General features: G+C 41.4%; 1 protein-coding gene across 2 annotated transcripts in view; it reads right to left on the bottom strand.

The window, feature by feature from the left end:
• Nucleotides 1-24,901, bottom strand: part of tmeff2a (transmembrane protein with EGF-like and two follistatin-like domains 2a) — a 108,935-nt gene extending 84,034 nt beyond the window's left edge. For both annotated transcript variants that reach the window (XM_029530875.1, XM_029530876.1), the window contains exons 1-2: nt 24,523-24,901; nt 14,130-14,239 (exon numbers count right to left, since the gene is read on the bottom strand). In XM_029530875.1, the coding sequence (XP_029386735.1) occupies nt 14,130-14,239; nt 24,523-24,712 (300 nt within the window). In that variant the 5' untranslated portion in view covers nt 24,713-24,901. The remainder of the gene's footprint in view (nt 1-14,129; nt 14,240-24,522) is intronic.
• Nucleotides 24,902-25,846: the final 945 nt, after the last annotated feature.

The following is a 25,846-nucleotide window of genomic DNA, read 5'->3' as shown; positions in this document are numbered from 1 at the left end:
GATGTGTGTTGCTACCCATTTCTCAGAAGGGTAGCACTCCTTGCACTCTTGTGAAAGGCCTCAGCACCAGAAGTTAGCATGTTGTTGCTGAAGTTTTTCCCCACTATTGGTCTCCCCAAAGTGGTTCAGACAGAGCCAGGAACTAACTTCCTATCCAAAACTTTTAAGCAGATGTTGAAGTCTATGGATATCTCACACTTTGTGTCGACTGTAGTCCATATCATCCGCAATCACAAGGTGCACTTGAGTGCACTTAACACTTAAGTCTATGCTCAGCAAGTTTTATCATGAGACAGGTAAGGACTGGGATGATGGAACCTTTTGTTCTTTTTGCCATTTGGGATGCCAGGCAGGAGTCTTTGGAATACAGCCCAGCTGAGCTCGTGTACAGCGACAACATGCGTGGCCTTATAAAGGTTTTGTTTATAGTGCCTCTCCTAAATGGCTGGCGAAAGAAGCCTTTTCCTCTCAGGCTGTTATGAAGAAGAAGTTTGATTGAAAAGCGGTCGAGCGACAGTTCCAGCCTGGTGATAAAGTTCCTGTGTTGTTGCCTACACCTGGTCCTGCTCTCACTGCTCGCTTCTCTGGTCCCTATGTGGTAAAAAGTAGCGTGTCGAATACAGTTTACATCATCCTCACATCTGAGCGTAGGAGGTAAACATGATTGTGCCACTTCAACATGCTGAGACACTTCACTCCAGAGCAGCTGGTCCAGAGGTGCCAAAAGCTGCCGTCCCTGCAGTGGTCACCCCTTCGTTGATCTTTGTCACAGCGGAGTCTGATGGGTTGATGACAATGATAGGTGAGTTGTTGTTTAGCATAGACAGTCTCTTGTCATACCTCCTTGAAGCCCGGTGGCGTGACATAAATGATTTGATCTGCTCTTAACCAACCTTATTTGGTGAAGTGCTGTCATGAACCACTGTGTTGGAGCATGAGACTGATGTTGCAAATCCAAAACCCATTAAACAGCATGCAAATTATTGTCCAATGGAGAAAAGAGAGAGTCTAGTCAAGCCGACGGTGCCAGACTCCTTCCTGTTGCCTTGTATGGAAGACTGTATTGACAGTATTGGCCCCTCCACATTCATCACAAAGGCGGATTTACTTAAGGGTTACTGGCAGGTTTGATTAGCCCATGTGCAACTGATCATTTGTTACTTCTGATGCCTTCATGCAGTATACATTTATGGCCTTCAGCATGAGAAATGTGCCAGCTACCTTCCAGCGCATCGTGCACCTTGTGTTGGCGGATGTGCAAAACTGTAACGTATATCTGGATGAGGTAGCGGTGTACTCGAGAAATTGGGAGAGCCATGTTTCTACTCTGGATGCTGTTTTCCATCGACTTGGCAAAGTGTGGGTTTGGTAAGACTAGTGTTAGACTAGACAGGTCTGTCCTTTGGATGCAAAAGTGGAGGCTGTCGTTTCCGGTTCACACTTTGAGGCATGAACTTCTGCGTTTCAACCGCAATCGTGGTGAAGTTCAGGGTGTGAAGTTAGCAGGCCTCCAGTGGCAGTGGTGCCTGCAGTCATTTAGTGTCTCTTTGGTGTTGGTGCACGCTTAGGTTTCCCAGACCGAAGACACTTGGTGTGCAATAGTAACCACCAGGGTTCTAAATTAACAACTGCCAACCGGCCAAATTAATTTTGGCAGGTGTTGATAAAAACGTACTACCCAGTTTGGCCAGTGTGCAATCGTGTTGGTCAGATATAGTCTACGTTATGTTTTGTTCCCGGTCATTTGTACCCCTGGCAGTGATTCCTACATTTCCAATAAATACTGTGCTGTAATGCTACGTAATGATGTTTAATACACCCATTGGCAGCGCGAGTGTCGGTATTTCATGCTATAGTCTAGAGTGTAGCCAGGGCAAGAAATGAACAGAGATAGATAGTGTGAGGGAGGTAGATAAAAATAGCGGCGCTAAAGTTTAACTTAAAACGTAGTAGTAGTAGTAACGTCTAAAGTAAAACTAAACTAAATGCAGCGGTGGTTGAACTTGGGGCAGACGAGGTTGGGCGAGAAGAGAAAGAATGGATATCGGCGACAGAGCGTGGAAAACAAACAAAACGAAAGTTTAAAGGTCAACTGGCTAGTGGAACTTCTGATTGGCTGGTAACTTTAGAGAGTCACCAGCCACATTGGCTGGTGATCAAAAAAGTTAATTTAGAACATGGTAACCACCTAGAAATGAATTTCCATACAAAGGCTGGATAAAGTTTAATTTTGCTTTAGAAAAACTTTAGCAAGGCCATGCCACACTGTCCCAGACATTTTAAAGCAGTCAATGTCAGAGAGGGTGAACAAGGAAAACAAAAATGCAACAACCAACACTTGATCCCTGAGGAGGGCCATCGGAGTGACAAATCTGTCCTGTGCCTGACACTGTTGTATCCTACAGACTGCCTGGACAGAGGAGTGTCAAGCGTTCTCTGGGTAAGTGACAAACTCTGCTCCCATGACGCCTTGCTATGTTTACGAACACCGGTCAAGTCTTAACACTGGAAAGAAAAACAGGGGGGAGTAGCAAAGGACAGAAACAATGGAGGGTGAGCTGTATGGACAAGTGTAAAGGAGAAAGAGGCAGACAGTAATGGAAGAGACGGGAGTTACTGTGACAATGCTAAGATGGAGAGATAGAGGGAGACTGGGAGATGGCTGGCTTGTGCTTCTGCTCTTTAACCGCCTGGCAGTCTTCTCTTGATTGGGGCCTAGCTCACCAGTCCCTGTGGAGTCTCCCCAGCCGAGTCAAAGGAGACAAGCTCCTCTGTAATAGTGTCTGACAGGCCAGCCAGAGCCACCGAGGAGCTGACACAGATGCTCCGTTTTTCAGACGCCTGACTCCATTCCTACCCAAGTCCCGTGTCTCTATCCTCAGCCATCTCTGAGTAGTCTCAACGTAAAAGGCAACACCCAGTCCAAATGGATGCATAGCATGTTCAGTGCAACTTGCTGTGAGAGCTTAAGTATACATTGGCAGCTTCTCCTGAGTCTAATTAGGGTGAAAAAATGAAGTGATTAAAATTGCCCAATCAACACTTAATGTAATTATAGACAGGGAACTAATAAGGCAGCCCTCAGACACAAAAGGCATTATAACCAAATTATACTTTGGAGCTGTGGGTCAAATAGACCAGTCAGAACAATTAAATAAAAAGAACACTGAAAACTGATACAAACGATATAATAATAAGCTTGGCAAAGCTTCAAAGTTTTCAGTTGATTTTTCATCTTAAAAAAGTATATCAAACCCATATTGTGCCTATTAATTACAGCCAACAACTGTTGAACAAATCTCTTTAAAAAAATATCGATATTTGTTTATCAGAAAGCTTTTTAATGCCTTTCAACACCCTTTTTTTGTAGCAGAATTATTTGTTTATAGTTCTAATCATTAGTTGCAACCCTGAAGTGGTCCTTATAGAAATATCACCTATTATAGCCAACTTGGTTAACCGAAGTAGAATGTGCTACCTCCGAAAGGGCTCTTAGTAAGTAGGGGAAAAAAAAAAAAAAGAGTCACCTGCACCCGACCCTTCCAAGAAAAATAGAAGATTACTTCCTTGATGTTGCAGGTTGCGGCAGCACATGGCTTTGTAAACGGCGGAGAAAATACTTTGTCAGTGAACTCACACGTCTCAAAAATACTATAGACCAATCGCATGTACAGGTGCCTGCTGATTAAAGTTTACTTTAAAACATTCCCTAATACAAATAAAAGTCACCGTGCGGTAAAAAGTGCACAGTGCTGTTGTTGCATGGAGAGCTGAGTTTGCTAAGCTTCCAGTTCCTGCACATTAAATGAAGCTTCACAATACTGAAGCTGCCCCCAGAGAAATGGAGCAAGCAACAGCAACAGCAACATGGCAAAAGTAGTTCACCACATCAGAAGTAACTTTTTTATTCATTTATTCCTTAAAATGAAATCAACTTCATGCCAAGGCAGTGCTATTGCAGTGTAGCACTGTAGCTATCAGTCAAACACACACAGGCCAAGCCCTCACTGCTCCAACCCCCCCCCCCAAAAAAAAAAAAAAACTCAATAACACAATAACAAATACGAGTGTGTGTGTGTGTGTGTGTGCGTGTGTGCATGTGCCTGGGTTCCAGGCTCCCTCTGCCATCTTTACATCAAGTAAACTCTTGATGTAAGCTTGAGCGTCTGCATTCCCTGGCCACTGGTGTTCACTTCCTCCCCTGTACACATCAGCACAAGCACTGGTACGTGATTTCACAGTCATGCGGAAAAGCTTCTGATATACATCTATATACCATGGCGCCTTCATGTTGTGATCTTTACTTTTCTTTCATGCCGAGACTTTTATTTCCAGCAGAAAGACCCCCTGCATTACGGCTCCCACTGAAAAGCAATTCTGTTTGCCACCGCGCTGGTGAGGAATACAGTCAAACGAGTTATGGTGCGACTACATGAGCACTTAATAATAGCAACGGCTCACCCCATGCAACAGACTAGCAGGTGTCAAATATGCAATTATTGCTGGATTTTCTTTCCTTTTTTTTTTCCTTCTTAGCTGCATGCTCTGACATTTCAGACCGCAAACATGCGCCCCACAAACTTGCCTCCATGTGCAAACTCGTCTTGCTGTTTTTCTTCATTCCAGCAGCTATCAGATATATATAACATCTTTGTTGCTGCAATAAAATCTGCGCTCTGGACTAATTACATTTACATTACTTTATTTATTTATTTTTTCTGCACTGCTTGAAAGTTTTTCTTATAGTAATTTTCACTGCCACTTTATGTTTTCTCGTTATTCTGCTCCTTGTGTCTATTCTTGTATTTTTTTTTTTTTTCTATACATGCGGTTGCTGCTGTAACAACGAATTTCCCATATGTGGGATAAATAAAGTGCTATCTTATCTTAATTGGGCTATTTATCTTTCAAAGAAAAGAGGTGGTTTTGCTCCGCTGGAGATAAAAGTTAAAAGAGAGAATAATTAAGTCCCCAACACACAAAGTGACATTTTTTCACAAGTGACGTTTGACTGCACTGAACAATTTTGGGTTACCATGCCAGTGATGACATATAATACTGCTCCTGCAATATAACTGTGAAAAGCGTGATTTTTAAACCATGCAACCATTAAAGAAAACTACTCAGAATGCTTGAATCATCTTGAATGGGACTATTATTACTATTATCATCATCATTATTATTTCAAAAGTAGTTTTCCGGTGTCTCCCTCTCCAGTCATTGTGATGCAGTTCCTGCAGAAAATGCAGATGGAGATTTCCAAATGTCAACAGACAAAACAACACGGATCAACGTGGGAAATGATTACTTAGATTATGTATTTTTATAAATAGAATGTGCTGAAACTTTAAAGCTTTAAAGGCTCAGGACTGTCCTCAGTGCGCTGAGAAAATGAGAGGGCCACATATTTAAGAAGAGCAGCCGGAAAAAGACAGATGACAGGACACAGGCAATGACAAGTAGTGTGGAGATGCAGGGATGAAAGAAGTGGACTGGAGAGGATAAGCATAAGCAAAACGCTGATGAAACAATCGGCCCACTGCTCGGATATAACAGAACATTTAAGTGACTTTATCTTCCACCCAACACTATCAGAAATTGACTGCAAAACTCGGCCTCGTTGGTTATCTCCAATAGGAATGCTGCTTTTGAATTTGAGTGTAATGTTGAAAAAGAGATATGACATGCATCAAAAGCCAAACAGAGAATAAATGAGACATGCAATACATTAAACACTCTAGTTTGTACTCATTAAATTGCCAACCGACATGACCAAGTAGTGAGTAATTAAGTGATGAGATTATCCAGATTTTAAAGAGGTGGGTAAAAGCAGACACAGGTCAACTCACTTTTGGTGGTGTTACAGTTCAGCGTCAGACAACCTTTGCAGTAGATTAAAAAATAGCACATGTGCCACAAAAACCAAAAACCATGACAGTGCAGTTATTTTTCTGCGAGGATTATGATTGGTTTACTGTTTTCCAAGTTATTGTAAAAGAACATAGCAGAATTCAGGGCATATCCTGCAAGCTCGGATATATGGGGTCCATGCATTGGGGCATGGCTGACTTGTTTGTCGTTTTGTTGTGACATCACAATGTTCCGGAAGTCCTGACAGCTCATTCTCGATTGCAGTTTCTGTATAAAAACTGTGAGCATTTTTCTGTGGACTGACACCATTGATAATTTAACAAAAATAATGTAGAACCTAGACCTGGTTTTTAACCAAAGACAACAAGATAAAATCTAGCTTAATGTTATAAGAGACCTTTAGAATATTTAGAAACGATTTATTCATCAAAATGAGGCCTAATCAATAGATGATTAACGATTTTAAGATAAAACTGATATCGCTGTCAGTTTCTGTGACTGTTTTAAAGGTTTGGTTTAAGAGCAGAAGTGCAGATTCATTTTGGGTCTGCCTGATTTAAAAAGTCTGAAGACTAGCCTTAAAAAAAAAAGTAAGCTCAGCAATTAATGTCATTTTTTACCCGTGAATGATCTTTCCCCCAATCTTTCAGGATTTCAAAGTCTGTGCTCATGCATGCGAGCAGGCATCCATAAATAATTAGCAATTTACCATTATTCAGTATCTCAGCCCCAGTCCGACCAAACGGTCCTGAATAAAAGGCTGAGAAATGAATGCAAATATATGGAATGGGGTCTGCATCAGAAGCTGCTGGTGTACCACCTGGGCCTGTGTGGATATGTGTGTATCTGTGTAATCACAGGTATTTCATTATGCTACATTCCATATGATTAACCTCTTTATAAGAACGTGAGAGGTTTTTGTGCTCGTGAGTGCATGTGCATGTGATGAGAGGACGGTCGGCGGGTGAGGGGAGCGCATGAGCTTTTGCGTTTCTCTGTCCGATTTTTTATTTTTTATTTTTTTCCCAAGGATGTTGCACCAACGCATTTTCACACGTCCTTGTTTAGTGCGATATGAAGGACGCCTTGCCCTTCCACACCCTCCCATCAACATCATACAAACCCACATTAGCTCTCATCCCTCTTTGAAGCACTGCGAGCTTCAGCAGTCCAGCCATCACAACCCAAACATTACACGGCTTCCGGCGGTGAAAAGCAGGAGAGCAATTTGAGGTCAGGCATTACAGCGAATAGTAGCCACATCAAACAACCAGCAGGGAAGGATATTGAAGAGCAAATGTGTTACCAACATTATACTAAATAGTTTTATATAAAGTCTGTAAATATGCTCTGCTGGCTCAACGTACATTATGATGCTGAACGCGTTTCAGCGTGTCAGAGGATACTGTCTGCGTATACAGGAATGACTATGAGCTACTTCACACGCTAGAGCTGTGTAAATTTATTCATGACATACAAGTAAATACACATACAGTGCATTATACTGTCCACATTTACAGACTCCTAATGCTGTATAAATAGAACCACATCCTGCCATCTGCTTTCACGCAGTGCATCAGCCGGGATGGGCGCAGTTAATCAAGGATTTAGACTACTTGTTGATTACACCTCAGACCACCTACCCAAACCTCCTCCCTATCTCGTTTTGTGGTACTGCAACATCACACTGCTCCGGGCATTGTTGCTGAGAAACAATGTACTTTATCTGCATGGCAGCAAGTGGTCACGTACCGGGGGGGGGGCACACACAGGCAGCATGCTTTAGGTATTTGAATGAAGGGCACCGCTGCTGTTTTCCTGGTGAAGACAATATCTAAGCTGTCGGTGATTTTGGCCCAACTAAAGGATGCTTTCCTTTAGCGTTCCTGCTGAATGTGGGAAGGCAAGCAGCTCAGACTGTCACCCGGGCATCTGTGTCGATTTGAAGGCATGCTGCGGAGTTAAACGTACAATTAATTTCTGCGTCTTGTGATGTCCAACGTATTTGCATGGGCGGACACGACTGCGATGTGGCATTAAGTGAAATCTTTTGAGCTGTTTACCAAAACAGCCGGTAGGAAGAGATGTAAAAGTCTGCGAGTTATGCCGATTTTATTACCTTTTCAATAAAATTTAACAACCACTTAAATACATTCCTACACACTCGCATTGTGTTTTGTGCTATGCATATTGAATTAAAGTTCATTCCTGAAACCTGCAGTCTAAACAATTATTGTTGTTTGCAGTGATTTTTTCAGTGGTATCATATGGGATTTTCCAGAGCAGTAACAGTGTTTATCTGCAGGAAAACAAATTCATGCTACATAAAGCTTTGGGATTTAAGATTTATGTGCATGAATACATATCAGTAACATATCAACCAATCATAGATAAGCTAGTATATGAGTCCAGTCATCAACCTTCCTCCAGAATTGACAGTAGCCATGAAAAGGTCAGGGCATGATGAGTCAGTTACAGCCCTAAAATGGGAGGAACACAATCACTGCATATTTACACTTGGTTGCATATGTCTTGTTTATTCTGCAAAAAACATCACAACATGAAGGCATCATTCTTCTGTCCAGCCTAAATTTATCCCATCTGCCTGCAGGCTCCGTCCCTTGTACTGATTTCACTGACGTGTATTAAATTCGACCTCCTACTTTTTGATTCAGGCCCACAGTCAACAGCAGCACGCTGTAAGCAATCCTGACATAAATGACCCATTACATTACTTACATCTACTCTGTTCACATCTGTCTCCCATTCATCTGCAAAAAAAAAGACTTCAAGACTTCTCTAAACTGTGGGCACTATCACAGATACTCTTCCCACGACATGTGGTGTAACAAACAATACAGAGCTTTGCCCTTTGGAACTTACACATCTCGAAAAGAATTGCTGTAAATCTGCATTTATTAGTTCTTCCTTTTGTTGCATTTGATTTAGTTTTGCTCGTTTTCTCACTGTTGCTGTTCGATCACACAGAATGTCAAAGCAATTCAAAAAAACAAACAAACAAACAAAAACACAACAACAAATGTTTAATAGACGAGATTTAATAACTCACGAGGCACCGTAGTGTTGCTGGGGAATTAGATTTTATATTATATATTATGTTTTTTAATTTGCCAATCATTCTTTCCTCTTATGTTTGCGTTTTTCCACCAACCAATCTATTTAAACATTCATACTTTTCTAAAGAACCAGGTTATATGTACTAATCAAGTGTAAAAAGTAATGCAGTAACATCACCAAATTTGATGAAAACCCTTTGAGGAATATAATGCAAAACACCAACAGATGGAAAAATTATCCAATTACTGTTATTCACAAATTCACATTCATACACTGGGGATGATCATCACCTCTCTAGAGACTGAATTAACTGCTTGATCTGTTGCATTAATACTGTCAGCAGTCTCTACATTGCAGTAGCTGCACCAGTAAAATACAGGCGCCTATGTTGTTAATCATCCAAGGTGAAAAAGAACGAGTATTACTGTGAATAAAACATAATGCAGCGATACACAGTCAGCGGCACAAAAAGGCCGCCACATAACCATTTTCCAGAATGTAAGTTAATATCAGCACTATCAACGGCTGCAGATGTAACTTGAGATGTTTTTCTCAATGTGACTCAATTGCACAATTGCTGTAAAGTAGACTACTATCCATCCAAAAGTCTCCCTAGACGTTAACTGAAGCAATAAGTTGTTGGTTGTTATTTAAATAAAAAAAGAATGACTATTTCAGAAGAATTTAATACAATTTAAACTTTTTTTTTTTTTTTTAAAGATGCACTTTCTTTGATGCTTGGGTGGGTTATATGTATAGTTTTGAAATTAGGAAAAAGTCTGCTTATAAATGAAACATTACCGCATCTACTCAACTTCAAGCTGAATTAGGATGAAGATAAAAAAAGACAATAGAATCAGATAATCAAATTTGCAGTTTGCGTGCAGTCGTGACAAATAGTCAGTGACTCCCTGTTATGAAAATATCTTACAAAGTCTCATTAAGAATGCAGTGAAATGTGCCATTTACCCTTTGGTGGACAGTTTTAGCTAAAGTGTTTCACAGCACCATGAGCGCACATATTTTGAGAATGGACAACCCCTCTGGGAATTCGGCACTGACCTGACATTAACAAAACCAAACTGGTGGCGATGGCTTTTCCCAGCAGCTACTGCAAGATGAATTGCAAAGAAATGCTGTGAGATTAGTTAGGGTGTGATGTTTGCTGACAAATAAAGCAACTCATTTTCTGGTATGAGAGCGAGAGAACATGTTGCTTTGCAGCAGTTTGACTCCAGTTAGTGAGTGAAAGTCTTGGCTCTTTCAAGAGACAGTGTGAGGCGAATCTAATGCATCTTGGCAATGAATAGTGTCCATTGATTCCACCACATCAAACTCACTTCCTCTTCTCAAAGCCTCTTGCATGTCTCTTCCTCAGGGTTGTTTTTTTCTTTTCTTTTTTTACTGTTTGTGAGTGTGCAAACATCCACAGATTCTGATAGAAGAAAGAAATCCTTCCTAGTTGAAAATTTACACAACTTTCATGGCTGCGCCAAGGGAACAGCCACCAGGAGAAAAATCTCGGATGTATTTATTTGACACTGATTGGGAGTGACTGATTATTTTGAGCACGGCAACAGTCACTAGATGAGCGAGGTCATGTTTATGATGACAGACGAAAAGAATGAGTTTAACATCTCCCACACAATCAGAAAATGCATGACCGAGCTGACCTCAGACCGGCCATATTAAGCCAGAAACTGTGGCGCGACCTGCTGTTTTCTGAGAGCACGGAGAGAGCACCTCAGTGCACAGCGACGGCAGTATCAGTGTGAGATCTGCTGAAGAGAAATGGAGCGGTAATGTCATTTATCTGCAGGGCTCTGTTAACGTTTGCTCCCAGGAAAGTATGAAATTGAGATAAAAGCTGGAGACCAATCAAATTCTGGCCTGCCTGTTGCCCGCCTGCGCTGATGACGTATTGATAAAAGCGACGGATGAGAACATGTGCAATGACTTCAGGCCGTCAGAGGCTTCATTCATCACACGGCTCTGCTCTCTATTGCATATCAGTCTGCAAAGCTTGGGAACGTTATGCTAAGATCAATACTCAGCTGACTGGTTTGCTCTTTTTTTTATTAGAGGTCTGCCCATAAAGTTAAGTATGAGTCATTAAGGAGAACGGCATAATTTTCCAGATTTATGCCATTAAGGAAAGTGTTTCAGTCTTAAGTCTTATCAGAGGCAGTCTTGTTTATGGAGGCAGGGAGTGTACAGCAGTCCAGGATAGTGACATGGGGTTTCACTGGGAGCAATAAACCCAGACCATGCAATACAACCACCTCCCCTTAGGGCTAATAATGTCCAATCTAGACAATGGACATTGATCCAGTTGATACTATAAGTCTTTATGAAATATATTACCTTCTAACTTAACATGTGCTCACAGTCGCAAGTGTTTATCAACACATGCTGCGGTGGAAAAATCTTTTTTATTGAAGTGGACTTTTAAGTTGTGTGTTTCACTGTGAACGCGTGGCATCTGAATCACTTTACTGATTGAAGGACACATTGCAACATATGTTCTTCTAAAGATGTCTCGTGTGGTGAAATCAAAAGTAGCTGTGTGTTCTGAGAGCAGATACGCCGATCACAGCTCTTTGCCCATTGACTGTTCACGTTCCAAGTCCTCAGATGAAGCACATGCTTATCTTTAACTTCCTGTCTTTCTTGCCTGTTCTCTGTTGTCTGTATAATTAATGAAGTTTATCTACACCTACCGACCAATCAAAATCCAGTGTGTTCAGCGGTCCTGATGTCAAGTTAATTAATGAAGCATCTTTTGAAGTAATAATAGTAAGCTGCTGTAGCTAGTGCTTCTATCCTACCCTAGAATAAGTAAAGATACTTTAATTCATCCCTTTAACTTTTTCTTAGCTTCTTAGAGACCCCAATCTTCAGACTCAGTAAATGCAGCATTCCGCTCTAGCGATGATATGAGACCCACAGATTCTTCAGATGTGGTTTTTTCATGACTGAAGAAAACTTTATGATAACAAAACTACTATAATACTACTGCTGCTAGAACCACTTCTAGTTTAGTCTGGCACCAAAAACAAAGACAACAGAAAGAAAGAAAACAGATGAAGGCATGGGAGCGGCAGGTATGCGAAGACGTGCGGAAAGGAGATATTTTGTATTTGATGCCAGTTATGGATGACCAAAAGCCAGAAGGTACACAGCCACAGGAGGCAACCTTTGAAACCTATATGAGCTGCTTGAAGACAGAATTTTAGATCTGTTCTCAGGGTTCAGAGTGAGTGTACATTTCCTAAAATGGTACCAGTGACTTTTCAGAATTATGACAGCTAGGAAATTGTTGTGAAAAAAAAAATGAAAGGCTCAGAAAGGCCCTCAGAAAGGCTAGTGTAACCTTTGTTATCCTAACGTAGTTACGGCTGCGCTCTCCAACATTACGGCTCAGTCTGTGTAACACTAGTTTTTTTAGATGGCTGTGTTAGTCAATTTAAACTAACCCGTGACAATATTGATTAATGTTTGTGCGCGTGTATTTTAGCACCCTGTGCGTAACAGCCCATGTTGGTATTATCTGATTTGGTGCAAAATGTTTTAATGTGAGTCTCTATATCGCCCTATCTGACTATATATACAGTGGAGGAGAGAATTATTTGAGCCCTCGCTGAAGTTTGTCCACTGACGAAGAAATGAATGGTCTATAATTTTAATAGGGGGTTTATTGCAACAGTGAGAGGCAGAATATCAAAAAGAAAATCTAGAAAATCCCATTATATAAAAGATATAAAGTGATTTTCACTTCATTGAATGAAATAAATATTTGATCCCCTAGCAAAACATGGCTTAGTATTTGGTGGAGAAACCCTCGCTGGCAAGCACAGAGATCAAACGTTTCTTGTAGTTCATTACAGGGTTTGCACACATCTCAGGAGGGATTTTGGTCCACTCCTCTTTGCAGATCCTCTCCAAATCCTTAAGGTTTAGAGGCTGTCGCTTGGCAACTTCAAGCATCAGCTCCCTCCACAGATTTTCGATGGGGTTAAGGTCCAGAGACTGGCCGGGCCACTCCTTTGTTGCCTTGGTCATATGTTTTGGGTCATTGTTGTGCTGAAAGACCAATCCACGACCCATTTTCAGTGTCCTGGCTGAGGGAAGGAGGTTGTCATACAGAATTTCACCGTGCATGGCCCTGTTCATCCTCCCTGAACTCATCATGTTCCCTTAGAAACACCCTCAAAACATAATGCTTCCACCTCCATGCGTCACAGTGGGGATGGTGTTCTTTGGGTGATAGTCAGCATTACTCTTCCGCCAAACACGGCGCGTTGAGTTGATGCCAAAGAGCTCAATTTTGGTCTCATCTGATCACATCACCTTCTCCCAAGCATTCTCTGCATCACTCAGGTGTTCATTGGCAGACTTCCGATGGGCCTGTATTTGTGCCTTCTTTAGCAGGGAGACCTTGCAGGTGCTGCAGGATTTTAATCCATTGCAGCGTAGGGTGCTACCAATGGTTTTCTTGGTGGCTGTGAGCCCAGCTGCCTTAAGACCATTAACAAGCTCCTCCCATTTAGTTCTGATCCGATCGCTCACCTTTCCCATGATTACTGACACTGCACGAGGCGAGCTCTTGAGTGGAGCCTCAGACCGAGGGAGATTGATGGCCATGTTGTGTTTCTTCCATTTTCAAATAATCACACCAACAGCTGCCTCCTTCTCACCCAGCCTGCCAACGGTCTTGTAGCCTATTCCGGCTTTGTGCAGGTCTACAACCTTGTCGCTGATGTCCTTAGACGGCTCTTTGGTCCTGCCCATGGTGGAGAGGTGTCTTTTATACAGGTAACGAGTTGAGATTCGGAGTACTTAAGCATACTGTGGGAGCTAGAATTCAGGGATCGAATACTTACTTCACTCAATGAAATGCAAATCAGTTTATATCTTTTATATGAGGTGATTTTCTACATTTTCTTTCTGATATTTAGTCTCTCACTGTTACAATAAACCTACCATTAAAATTATAGACCATTCATCTCTCAGTCAGTGGGCATATTTAGAAAATCAGCGAGGGATCAAATAATTATTTCCTCCACTGTATATGTGTGTACATATATATTTGCATGTGGCAGTGACTGTGCAGGGAGGAGTTCAGCAAATTATACAAAAAACACACAGTCAAATTAAAAAAGAAACTTCACAAGTCTTACCTTGAAATCACAAATGCACGTCACCATGTTCCCAATTCTTAGACACTCGCCGTCGAACTTGCAAGTGTTGGTATCGCACAAGAACAGGTCTGTGTCCCGGTCATCAAAACCTGGAGGACCAAAGCCAACAAGAGACATCAGTGACTAAGACTTCCTCTGTTCAGTCCTAAAACAACTCTAACCTGAGCCTTGTGTTCAGGGTCGTTCATAATGAGCTTCCGTCATTAGTCATGACTCCCACAGCACCTTTTGCTCTTTGATGATGTACTATGCACTTTAGAAAGCCAATGCCAGCACACAACCTTGTCCTTAACTGCCACCATGATGGAATGCATTTAAAAATCAACGTTCTCTGGACTCTACGGGAGGAATAAACAAAAGATTTTTCTTTATTTGCTGTTTTGATTATGATAGCGAAGAGCACTGTCTGATATGTTGCACTGAAACATGTGTGTGCTCAATAGATGTGACATCTGGTGACTGCAGGGACCATCATGGCTTTATCTTGTGCCTTGTATGAGAGCATCTGTATTCATAATGCTTCTCCACACATTTTGCCTTAACATTTGTTTGTGTACGACGAAGCCAACTCCCGGGCATCGTCCTCGAGAAGCAAACCTGGCATATGATCTCATTCCGGCTGTGTTAGGGATCTCAAATGACTCCAACAAAGCATCCTGAATCAAATCAAGGAGTCACATGGGCATGGGACTCTAGAATGAGCTCACGGCTATTAGTCTACCTGAACTGATTGCTTACAAAAGGAAACCCCCATGTACATGTAGGCTTTTGCATTTCAAAGTGCATGGGTCTAAATTTAAACAAATTCCAGCTGACACAGGGCTGGAAATTCTCCGTGGTGAAGCATTATTATTAATCCTTGTGGCCCCATTTTACCCTGCTGTGTAATCTCATTAATGTCAAAGTGAAAGAAGCAAAAGTGTGATGTTTGTTGTAGTTATACATTCCAAATCATTATGATTTGCATCCTAACTGATAAGGAGCCATATATTCTTAGCACATTGTTTTATTTAGTTTTTTGTTTTTGAAAGAAGCTTTTGGGGATCTTTCATAAAAAAACAAACAAACAAACAAACAAACAAACAAATCAACAATTAAACAAACATATGCCCTTGTTATTTTAATGATGAATCACTAGCATGAGAGGATCAGACTACACCCTGTTTCGCGATGTTGTGTAGTCCTCGTGGGAGACTTTTCTGATGCTCTATTTGCTTACTCTGTTTATTTTTGGAGAGCTTAGTATAAAAAAAATCACACATTACTGTATAATCTGCCAGATCAGCTTTAAGAGACTCTAAAGCCTGACAGATATATCAATGCTTATATAAGCGTATCACACTTATATCAGTATCTGCATTAATGTTCAGATATGCAAAAATATGATGCTACAGTTCAGTCATGAGTCACTGGATAGTTCTATTGATATATAGCATTCTTTTTATCTATTATTTATTTGTTCCACTTGATTTTAAAATGATTAATTAAATTGTAACAGACTTAGCTCTGACTGTTGTGGTTACAGCGTGGAAGAAACACATCACGCGGTGTAAACTGGTCTAGTGATGACATGAATGGCCTAAAATGTATGCTGACTTATAAGACGAGTGGATGCAGACGGAGAACCTTACATAACAGCTGGAAATGTGACCTCCCGATTAGGGTAATTAAATGAAACTTGGGATAATGTTTTGCTTCAGTTGCGTCTTTGCAGCGGCTCTGAGGCTCAGTAGGTTTAAACATTTATGAAATGTTTAATTAAGCAACACATAAGACAAATACTGTAACTCAAAAAAAAAAAAAAAAAGCCTGAGGTCTAAAAGGTATAAAGAAAATTGGAATTTGAAACTGAGGTTCATCACTGAACATCAAAAATGCTCATCTCTGATGTTCAGCGATGAACAAGGTGGGATTTATTTCGCTTCATGCTTTGTGGCCTTATCGAAATTACTTTATGTATGATGCTATGAAAGCAAAGTATTTTACCTTTCTTATGGTGCAGCTCAGATCAAGTGAGTCTGTGCGGAACATGTTGATGGTTTCTGTATTGTAAATATTTAACTACCCTCTGGAAGCGTTTTCCATGAGGCAGAAAGAATCAGTGGATAGTTTTAAAAAGCTTTGTTGTTTTGCAATACTTGTTTCACTATCTTCGCAGCTTTACTTTTTGTGATGTTGCTGTTACTCCAGTTTTTTTTTTTTTTTTTATCTGTTAATACTTTACAGCACCTTGTGACTGTTGTTTCTAAAAGTGCTTTATCTCGCCTTACCTGTATTTACCTAGTTTAATGTGTGCCCTTCTCTTAGTGGCAAGCTCGGTACTTGAAAGAACCTGAAGCAAAATGCATCTGCTCCTCCAGATGGTGAGATAGAGTTGGTACAGTACAAACACCCCCTTAAAAGTAGCACAATGAAATTTCCAGCTATTTTAATTAACCTTATTTAATCAGGCAGCTCTGGTGTGAACTGGAATCCCCTAATTGAGTGCTTAACTGATCTCATGTGGACTCTCTGTTGGCATGCTGGAGCAAAAAAGTCAGCTTGCTGACGCTCTGCTGGAGCAGGCATGACGTCACTGTTGAGCTCGGGGACGCTTCAGCAGGACGGCATCTTGTTACACTCTTTCAACGCGCCACTACCCAAGCATGTAGCCGCCTGTCTCAGTCACACATAGTCAAGATTTTAACATCCTTCCTGTCATTTTCTTTCAAACGGCACATGCCATTACCTGAACAGCTTTAGGTTTCGGTGTAATAGTTCTGCTCAATTATAGAACCTCGAAACTCTCTCTATATCTGTAATCTCCAGGAGTGTTAAAGGTGCCACCAGCCACAAAAAACCACAAGTGCTGTTCTCCAATAGTGTAATGAAATTCCAAGCGGGGCTCATGAAGAGGTTACTGTCTGCTCCTGTGGAAACTAACCAAGCAGATTTCATCACCAATATGAAATATTCTAAGTGTCCCGAACTTTGGACCACCCTCTTCATATTATGAGCTCAGATATTTTACAATTTTATCTTCCGTTCACATATGTCTTATAAAAAAATAAAATAAAATAAAATAAAAACTCAGACCCACAGCCTTCTGTTGCCTAACTGCAAATACCCTGCTCCCCTCTCAACTCATAACAACCCTCCCTGGCATGGACCATTATCAGGCAATAATTCCCCATTGAAGAGAGGCCCATGCTAAAATGAACACCTGCTATCTGCCAGGTTCCTGAATGACCATAAAGTGCAAGCTCTCTGCAAATATACAATCATTGAGCCAAGAACGATGACATGAGAGGTCTCTTGGAGTGGAAAGATGAAACAAAGGCTTTTGTAAAAAAACAAAACAAAAACAACAACAACAACAACAAAAAACAAAACAAAAGAAGTGGCTCCCAGACAACTGGCATGTTAATGGTATTCACTGGAGAGAGGCATTACTACCGGTTAGGTGTGTACAATTAATTGGAAAATATTACATTTTTAAGAGCAGCTAGTAGACAATTTAAAAGATTTGATGTGTTTTATTTATTTTTTTTTGTTTGTTTTCAGGGTGTTAATTTGGTAGTTTGATATTTTAGCTGTTTTCATGCTTTCCTGGTAAGCAGGCTATGGAAAACAGCAACAACAACACACACACACATAAAAAGAAGCAATTGTTTTTAAATGAAGGGGAAAGGAGAGAATGTGGCCCATCCTCAGGCTATTAAATGGTCTTTCTTTTTTTTGTTTTACAGAGAAACAGATGTGAGGCTTGGACATCCTCTTCAGGAGACAGCTAGCAAGAATGCATGCACCACTTGAAAACAATACGGTTTTATGGACAATACTGGAATCAAGAATTCGATAAAATGGAGAAAAAAAAAAGATATGTTTTCTACACTAGAATCACAAAAACAGCTGTTTCTGCAAAGTGTTTACATGGAGGCAGTTGGCATATCAGCTATTGTTGGGGATGTCAGGTCCTCTGGATGAGCCGAGAATTAAACATAATGGAATAAATGATGATCGCATCTTAGAAACATCGGGGCCAACAGGGTTTAGGCTTCAAAGAAAACAAAGCACTCATCTCAATTAGTTATGTGACAATGATTGCCTCCAAGCAAAAACAAATATAGATTTACAGCACTGTTACAACCTCAAAGGTAATTTCTCACACCTGTCAGTTAATGGTTGAGGGAATAAAATGTTTTTTCTTTAAATGCTGTTGCTTTTGGAGTAATGAATGACACACAATCACCCCTGTGCTTTTCAATCATGGGAAGGACGTAAGTCTTGCAACAAGCCCTTTTCAGATTCAGTTAAGTGCCAGCTCTTTTGAATCCTAAAAATCTAAAAACATACTCTTGAAAGAAATCGGCTTTGAGACATGAACCGAAGTCTCGGACTGAAAACTGAACTGTCAGTAAGAGTTTGTCAGTTTGACCTTACAGTGTATTTCATGTCTTGTTTGGTAAAAACAACTAGAGGCATAGTTTAGGTGGATTTTTTGCTCTTGTTTAATAGTCCCCTTTCAAATATCCACAACTGGATGTTTCTGCCTTGTTTAACCACACTTATTCTCTTCTCTGGTCAGCAGTTAACAATACTAATCTTGGCAGCTCTGCAAACGTCAAAGTTTTCTGCCTCTAAGATCCACGTCCAAACCAGTTAACAAAGTAAAGAATTCACTGTTATTGTTCTCCAACACCTGGACCCAATTTCCCAGCTGAAAATTTGTTCTGGCAACTACAGCGGGCCTGTTATTAATAATAATAATAAAAAAAAAAAAAACAAGAAATATGTATTGTAAAAGAAAAGTGAAAGTAAACACTGCAATTCGTAACTTTCCTTCCAGCACTTGAACTCAGATCCCAAAATATTTAAATCATGTCAAGGCAACATCCCTGTGATGAGAATCATCTTGCAAGATGATCATTTGTAATGCGCACAATTATACCCTCCCAGTAATGTTGACATCCAGCAGCGATGTTTTTTTGATGGAAACAAGTTGTGGAAATAGGCTACAGTACATCAATGAAGCCTGGAGTTAAGGAATGCGTTTGATCATTTAAAAGCCCTGTAATTTGAAATACTGCAACAAATGAATTATGATTTCTCATAACTGTTAAGTGCTACAGCTGATTTAAAAAAAAGAAAAAAGAAAAACCTGCTCATCCATTTCTGGAAAATGAATGTAGAACCTGGATCTTCTAAAATGATGTATATATTGCAAATGTACGCTTCAGGAGCATTTTTGTTGTGAAACAGAGAACGTGAACGTGCATCTCATGAAGTAGAGCTGCCAAGATATAGACCGCATTCATCAATAAGAAATATGAATCCTAGAGCTGCTTTTGGTCCTGATGAAGTGAAAATGTATTTCTATTATAACACAACCGTCTTATCATATATGGCCATCTGGGCGTTGAAGAAACAAGCAGCAGAGACTAGAATTCAGCATCAGGTGTCCATGTGAGGACAGAAAAGAGAGATCTGGACTGTTGGTTAATGCTTTTCATTGTGTTAGTTAAAATTAGCCTACCTAATATGCTACCTGGTGATACATTGCGGCTAATCTGTTTAACATGTTGGCTAAAGACTTATACATAATGATACTTGACTTGATATAAGCACATCTGATCATTTGGATCATGATATCTCATAGCTGAAGACATTTAACCAAAATGCATCACACGGTGTGAACAAGCATATTAACTAAAGAGACATAGCATGTTAGTGCTGTGACCATTGTTGTAATATTTGCTATCACAGACGATTAACATGGATGCATATGCTGTCACTGTTAATCAAAAAGACCAGAGTTTGTATCACAAAAGAAAGAAAGAAAATGAGAGATGAAGGGGAGGGAACAGATAAATGAATTTCAGATGTGGCACAGGGCACAATATGGAGCCCTGTTTCTGTTCCTGTTGGATAAGGTTTTATCACAAAGTGTGGTTCTAATTTTCACTTTGTCTTTGTCTCCTCTCCGTTCAGCTGAATTGTTTTTGTACTTTTTCAAACTATCAGCGCAGCTCTGACTAAAATGAAGACTCCCTCTTGCACCGTCTTCAATCAGATCAAAACGCTCATGGGTGCTGGCTGACGTGGAGTCGGTGCGCGGCCCTAGATGTACAGTGTCGGAGGCCAGGAAAACTTACACTTCCTGCTCCTGCCCTGCCATTCCAGGAGGAGATTACAGTGGACTGAATAATTAACGAAAACAAGCTGGCAAACATCAAATATTGAAAAGGTAATGTTTATATGCGAACGATTAAGAAGGCAAGCGAAGCACTTACTTGTCTAAAAGAAAGAGCTTGTCAGCCAAATGCATCTCCACCTACCTACCTGGAATTTCACAACACTAAGAAAAAAAAAAGAAAGAAGAGTCATTCCCCTCCTGTTTTAAGCATTGTGCTGATCAATAATTAAGTAGGCTAAATTAATAATGAAGACTGAACAACCACAGTGGTGAGACACTCTTTCTTGACTCCTCTCTTGCTGGGCGCCTTTTTTTTTTTTTTTACATTTGCAACAGGTTTTCAAATGTGTCATGGTTCAGCCCCCATTGTGCTTATTGAATGGCTCAACACCTCAAAGCACTCAAATCACAATCAGAACGAGTCGGAACGAGATAGTTAAATCATGGTTAAGTCTCTGCACAAAAAAAAAAAAAGAAAAAAAAAAAGAAGCTTTTTCTGCTAAACAACTTTTTAAAACTCCCTCGAAACAGCCTATTATGAAATATTAACTTTCCAACGCCTTTTAATTAGACTTCAGCAGCGCTGCTTTGTTTTGTAATTCACAGTGTTCTGCACCTGTTTACTGTCAGTTATGTAGACGCTGAATGCAAGACAGGTACCTTTGACCTCCCCGCTGACAAATCTTGAAAGCAGATGACCAAATCTCTCCAGACTACTGGTAATGCACTAGGCTCGGTGGGATTTACAGGAGACTTTGCATATTTCTGCACTTATCCCTGTCATTTCAACTATCAAAGCATTACATGGCCTTTCAGTGTTAACTACACCTGGGGGATTCATGGAAGATGGGATTGCAACTTCTTCACACTAATTCCCTGGAGGAAAATGTGATATCATGGGGGTATGTAAACTGTGGTTAGACATCCTTCCAGCACCAACACTGTAACACTACAGTCTAAAAAAAAAATAAATAAATTTAAAAAATGCAATTTTGATTTTAATTATGATTAGCCTGATTTGCAGTGACTGAAGCTGGTACTTAAAGCGTTTGAAAAGAAATTAGCATTGCAATGCTGGGCATCTACATGTTTCCCTGTTTGACTAAAACGATTAAAGTGGCTTGAGCTGATTCTTGGAAAAGTCTGTAACTGCACCTATTAAAGATAACTGACTTCATACAAGCCAAAACCAACAGGCAAATGGCCAAGTTTTGACCGTGTTAATTTCAGGAAATGTTGACTTGAAATAAGTTTTGTTTGTTTTGAAAGGGTTGGCTTTCCACGGTCACTGTGCTCATGTAGGTCAATTACCATCATAACATAAGTTGCATAACCACTATCGTGCAAGTGCTTGAGCTCCGCTTGGCTCATTGCTTTGGTTTGAAAGCCCATGACTTTATTGTACTGTGCTGTTTCCAGATGTAGCTGAAAAGGTATACAGACACAAAGACTGCAACTAGATGGTGATATAATACTAAGCCATGTCCCTCAAAAGATAGTTTAGGTCAAAACAGGGGCATATTGGAAATACAATACAAGCATAGGTTGGATGCAAGCACAACTTGAAATGGATGGAAAAGTTGCTCCTTATCTGGTGAATATGTCATAGGCACACGTTTGCCAAGACGTGCAATATCATTTGAAAGTTGACATTTTATCACAACTTCTTTGAACTGGCCGAATTCTCGTCTCAGGTGGTAAATGCATTAAGTATAAAAAGACATTCATTTTTCATCAGAACACATGCCAAAAACAGTATTTCCCTAGGCTTTGTCACTTTTTTTTGTGGAAATTCATCTTTTTCACTTCAGGTATTTTGAAATTTTACTTACCATCGTTAAACCACGTGAGGTTGTTATTTTGATGCATATGTGTACGCCATATTAGAGGTTCACAGCTTCCCTTCACACTTTAATGTAACATCCAATTCAAATTTATTTCCAAAGGGTTCGCAAGCAGTGAGAGCAGACAATGCTCCTTTCTGTTATTCATATACAGTAAAATGCAACTTCACACTTTGTTGTTGCTGATTACCTATTCTGCACGAGCGAATACTTCAATAGAAATTCTTCATGGCCATCAACAGACACAAGCCAAACATAATGACAATCTTTGTCACACTGAGGCTTTTGTCCATCTGTTTAATTCTATGGAACAAAATCTCATTCAATACTCATTTTCTGAGGCAGCTGAAACTACCCTATTGTCAGGACACCAATGCTCATAATTATCTGCCTTGTCGATAAAATGACACTGAACTGATCGCCAAACTGTCATTCAGTAGTGTTGCTATTCAAGTACATGATGTGAGGTGAATAATCAAGCCCTGGTCAGATACATTATGATTATTTTTATTACTATTATAAATATTTGTATTTTTCTTATTCTTAAAGCGGCTTATCTTTGTCACGGTGGACCAGAAGCCACTTGTTGTTTTCTATTAATTCCAACTGATGCAAATGTGTGTGTGTGTGTGTGTGTGTGTGTGTGTGCGCGTGTCAGTATATGCACTTAAGCTTCTTCAAGGCATGTTGGATGAAAGCCTTCGCCGAAATGCATATGAAAGCGTGTCTTTCAGGAAGTGAGGAGGTAAGCAAATGTGTGTTAAGAAGGGTGTGTGTACCATTATCAATCATTATGAACAAATTGACATCAACTGTAGCAGACTATACAAAAAGCGACATAAACAAAACAACAACAGGCTACAACACTTTTACAACAAAATTTGGCTGAATGGATTTGTGAGCTCATTCAACCCTTTTATCGGTTGCGGTGTATCGGTTTATTTGCAAACTAGGAAGAAAGAGGCTAAAACTGTGTCTACACCAAATCCAAAAGAACACACCCACAACTACACGACCACCATGAAAAGTTATCAGCTGAGCCACGAGGTTCATTTTAAAGACGTTAAAATAGGAAAGATAAGGACAAAAAAACTTCCAGTGCTATAAATCCCTATAATGAGACAATCTGTCATCTCATGATGTCTTTCATTAAGGCCATTCAATGAGCTTATTATCATAATCAAATTCATTCTGAAAAACTTTGATGTCCAAATAGAATCTGTCTTGTGATGGGGAAATTTCTGTGTGAGCTAAGTCAACTGTAAATCTATCATTCATGTGTTAATAGGCTGCTTCTTTAATCTCCTGCCAGCTCCATGTCACCATAAAGAATCTTTCTATGATGTGTGTAAATAAAACCAAGGAAAAATCCCCCCTTTCTTCCCCTTTATTTTTTTTTGAGTTTTTATTTTAATTTGATCATTTTATTTAGATTTTTATTTATATTGGCTTATGTTACTTTTTTTTTTTTTTTTTTTTTTGGCTGGCTGTCAATGTCAGCTAGGACTCCTGTATCGATGTGCGGCTCTTCGGAGCTCCCGTATCGACGCGTGCAGGCCGGTGGCCGTGAGCGTGAGGAATCGGTTTGGAGCTATTTTAAGGGCTCGGACTTCGACAGGCAGCGGAGGAAATAGATGATTTCCAACGGGAGGCGAGGCTGTGCTCTGGGAGGAAAACTACTTTACAGCTCCCGTCAGCCCGTTCAAAGAAACGACTTCAGTTCTATTTTAAAGGAATGCTGGGTTTAAAAACAACCACAACCACAACAACAAAACACCGACTGCAGCGATGCCACATAATCCCACAGGAATTGGCGTGATTTTATTGAAGGATTCGGGCCGAAACTGAGCTCGAACAGCGGATGGAAAAAAAAAAAAACGGGAGTTCGACAGAGGCAGGTATGTCCAAGTTTGAGAGAGCAGGATAAGTGTGAGGACTTAATAACCGGAAACTGGCCGATTGATGGCATGTTGTGGCGCACAACGCTTTATTCGGGCGCTAGATCTTCCCAGTCCCCCCCCCTCCTCCCTGCCTGCCTGCCTTTGAAATAATCCTCATCCTGTCTTTTGGACTCGGTGCGATCGCAGTCTGAAGCTCCTGACCACCAGTACGTGCCGTGCGTCTCCATCTGTCATGCTCCGAGGGAAACTCAACAAGGCTAAATGCGCATCAAGCGAACCCCCAAACCGTGCAACCTCTCACCGCCGGGGCTTTGCAGCGCTTATCATCTGCAGCCAAAAACAAAACCAGCCAATGGTCCCTGGACGACAGCAACAACAACAACAACAACAACAACAAGAAACACACACACGGAGCCAAGATGAAAACTCTGCCTGGATGAAATGACTCTCACCGGAGCAGTTCCAGCCGGTCGGCGTCTGGCAGTCGCTGAGGGAGGAAGGGAAGGCGCGCAGCTGCTCCACAGGTAAAGTGGCGAGAAACGAGACGAGGGTGATCCGGAGCCAGCCGCCCGCCGTCCCGCCGCACTGGCGCAGCCGTCGGGGCTCCTTGAGCGGTGCCTGCGCCGCCACGGACGGACCCATGTCTCAGTGGCCCCGGCAGCACCGGCGAGGAGGGAAGGAGACGCAGACGCGCACCGGCAGCTCCGATCCGGTCAGGCTCAGCGGGGCGTCTAGAGACCGACGGCTGAACATTTTCCGAGCGAGACCAAGCGCCCCATGGAGCAGTGCCCCGGTGTAGACTGACCAGACGGGTTCCGCCCGATTCCAGGGGGAGGCTGCCGCAAGAAGAGCAGGACTCTACGGGGTGCTGCTCAGTGGGGCAGGAGGGGTGGGGTTGGGGGGGATGGCTGGGTGTGAGGGGGGTGGGTACGCTGCCCAGGGGGGGTCGGTGGGGCGATGGAGGAGGTTTTGTGGGATGGAAAAAGTTAGGCAGGCAGGGAGGAAGACTTGCGATAGAAGGAGGATGCTCAAAGATGAGGAGAGGAGGGGAGGGAGATGGGACCGGGAAAAAACGGAGGGTGACACAGGGGGAGGCGGTAAAAGTGTAAAAGTGAGAGGATGTAGCGGGAGTATCCCAAGGACGGAGCCTGGAGGCGGCGGCGGCGGCCGGGTGATAGTATCCACGGGTGAGAGAAGAGCGGCTCTCCGGCACCAACTGAGCGGTCCTCCCGTTTACTTTGTGCTCAGAGTGCCGACGAGTTAGTCCCCCTCCCTCTGGCTCTCTCTCTCTGATTCTCTCTCTCTCTGGTTGTCTCTCTCTCTGGTTGTCTCTCTCTGACTGTCTCTCTCTCCCTCTCCCTAGCTCTCTCCCTCTCTCACTAGCAGCTGGTTATGATCACGTGGAGTGTGATGCGAAGAGGGAGGAGGAGGAGAAGTGTGTATGTGTGTGTGTGTGTGTGTGTGTGTGTGTGTGTGTGTGTGTGGTGGGGGCAACTGCAGGATGTCACTGTTGGAGTAGGTGAAAGAGAGCTATGGGATAAACAGTCTTATATTAATAAGAAAAGAAAGGGCAGAAAGGGAAAACCTGGAATAATGTATTTCTCTCCATGTTTACTCCTATTGGTGGGCGATGGCTGCTCCGCGGATAGGAAGTATTGGGGAGGAAGTACTGTCTCCAGCCTATAATTGGCCAGCAGCATTTAAAAAGTCTGCAGGAATCGATTCGTCCAGCCTAGCCTAGGATAATTGCTCCGCTTTAAAATGACACGAATGCTA

Source organism: Echeneis naucrates, chromosome 21 (genome assembly GCF_900963305.1).
Source record: "Echeneis naucrates chromosome 21, fEcheNa1.1, whole genome shotgun sequence".
Taxonomy (NCBI): domain Eukaryota; kingdom Metazoa; phylum Chordata; class Actinopteri; order Carangiformes; family Echeneidae; genus Echeneis; species Echeneis naucrates.
The sequence above is the reverse complement of the archived record's forward strand: the minus strand, read 5'-3'. Positions and strand labels throughout refer to the sequence as shown.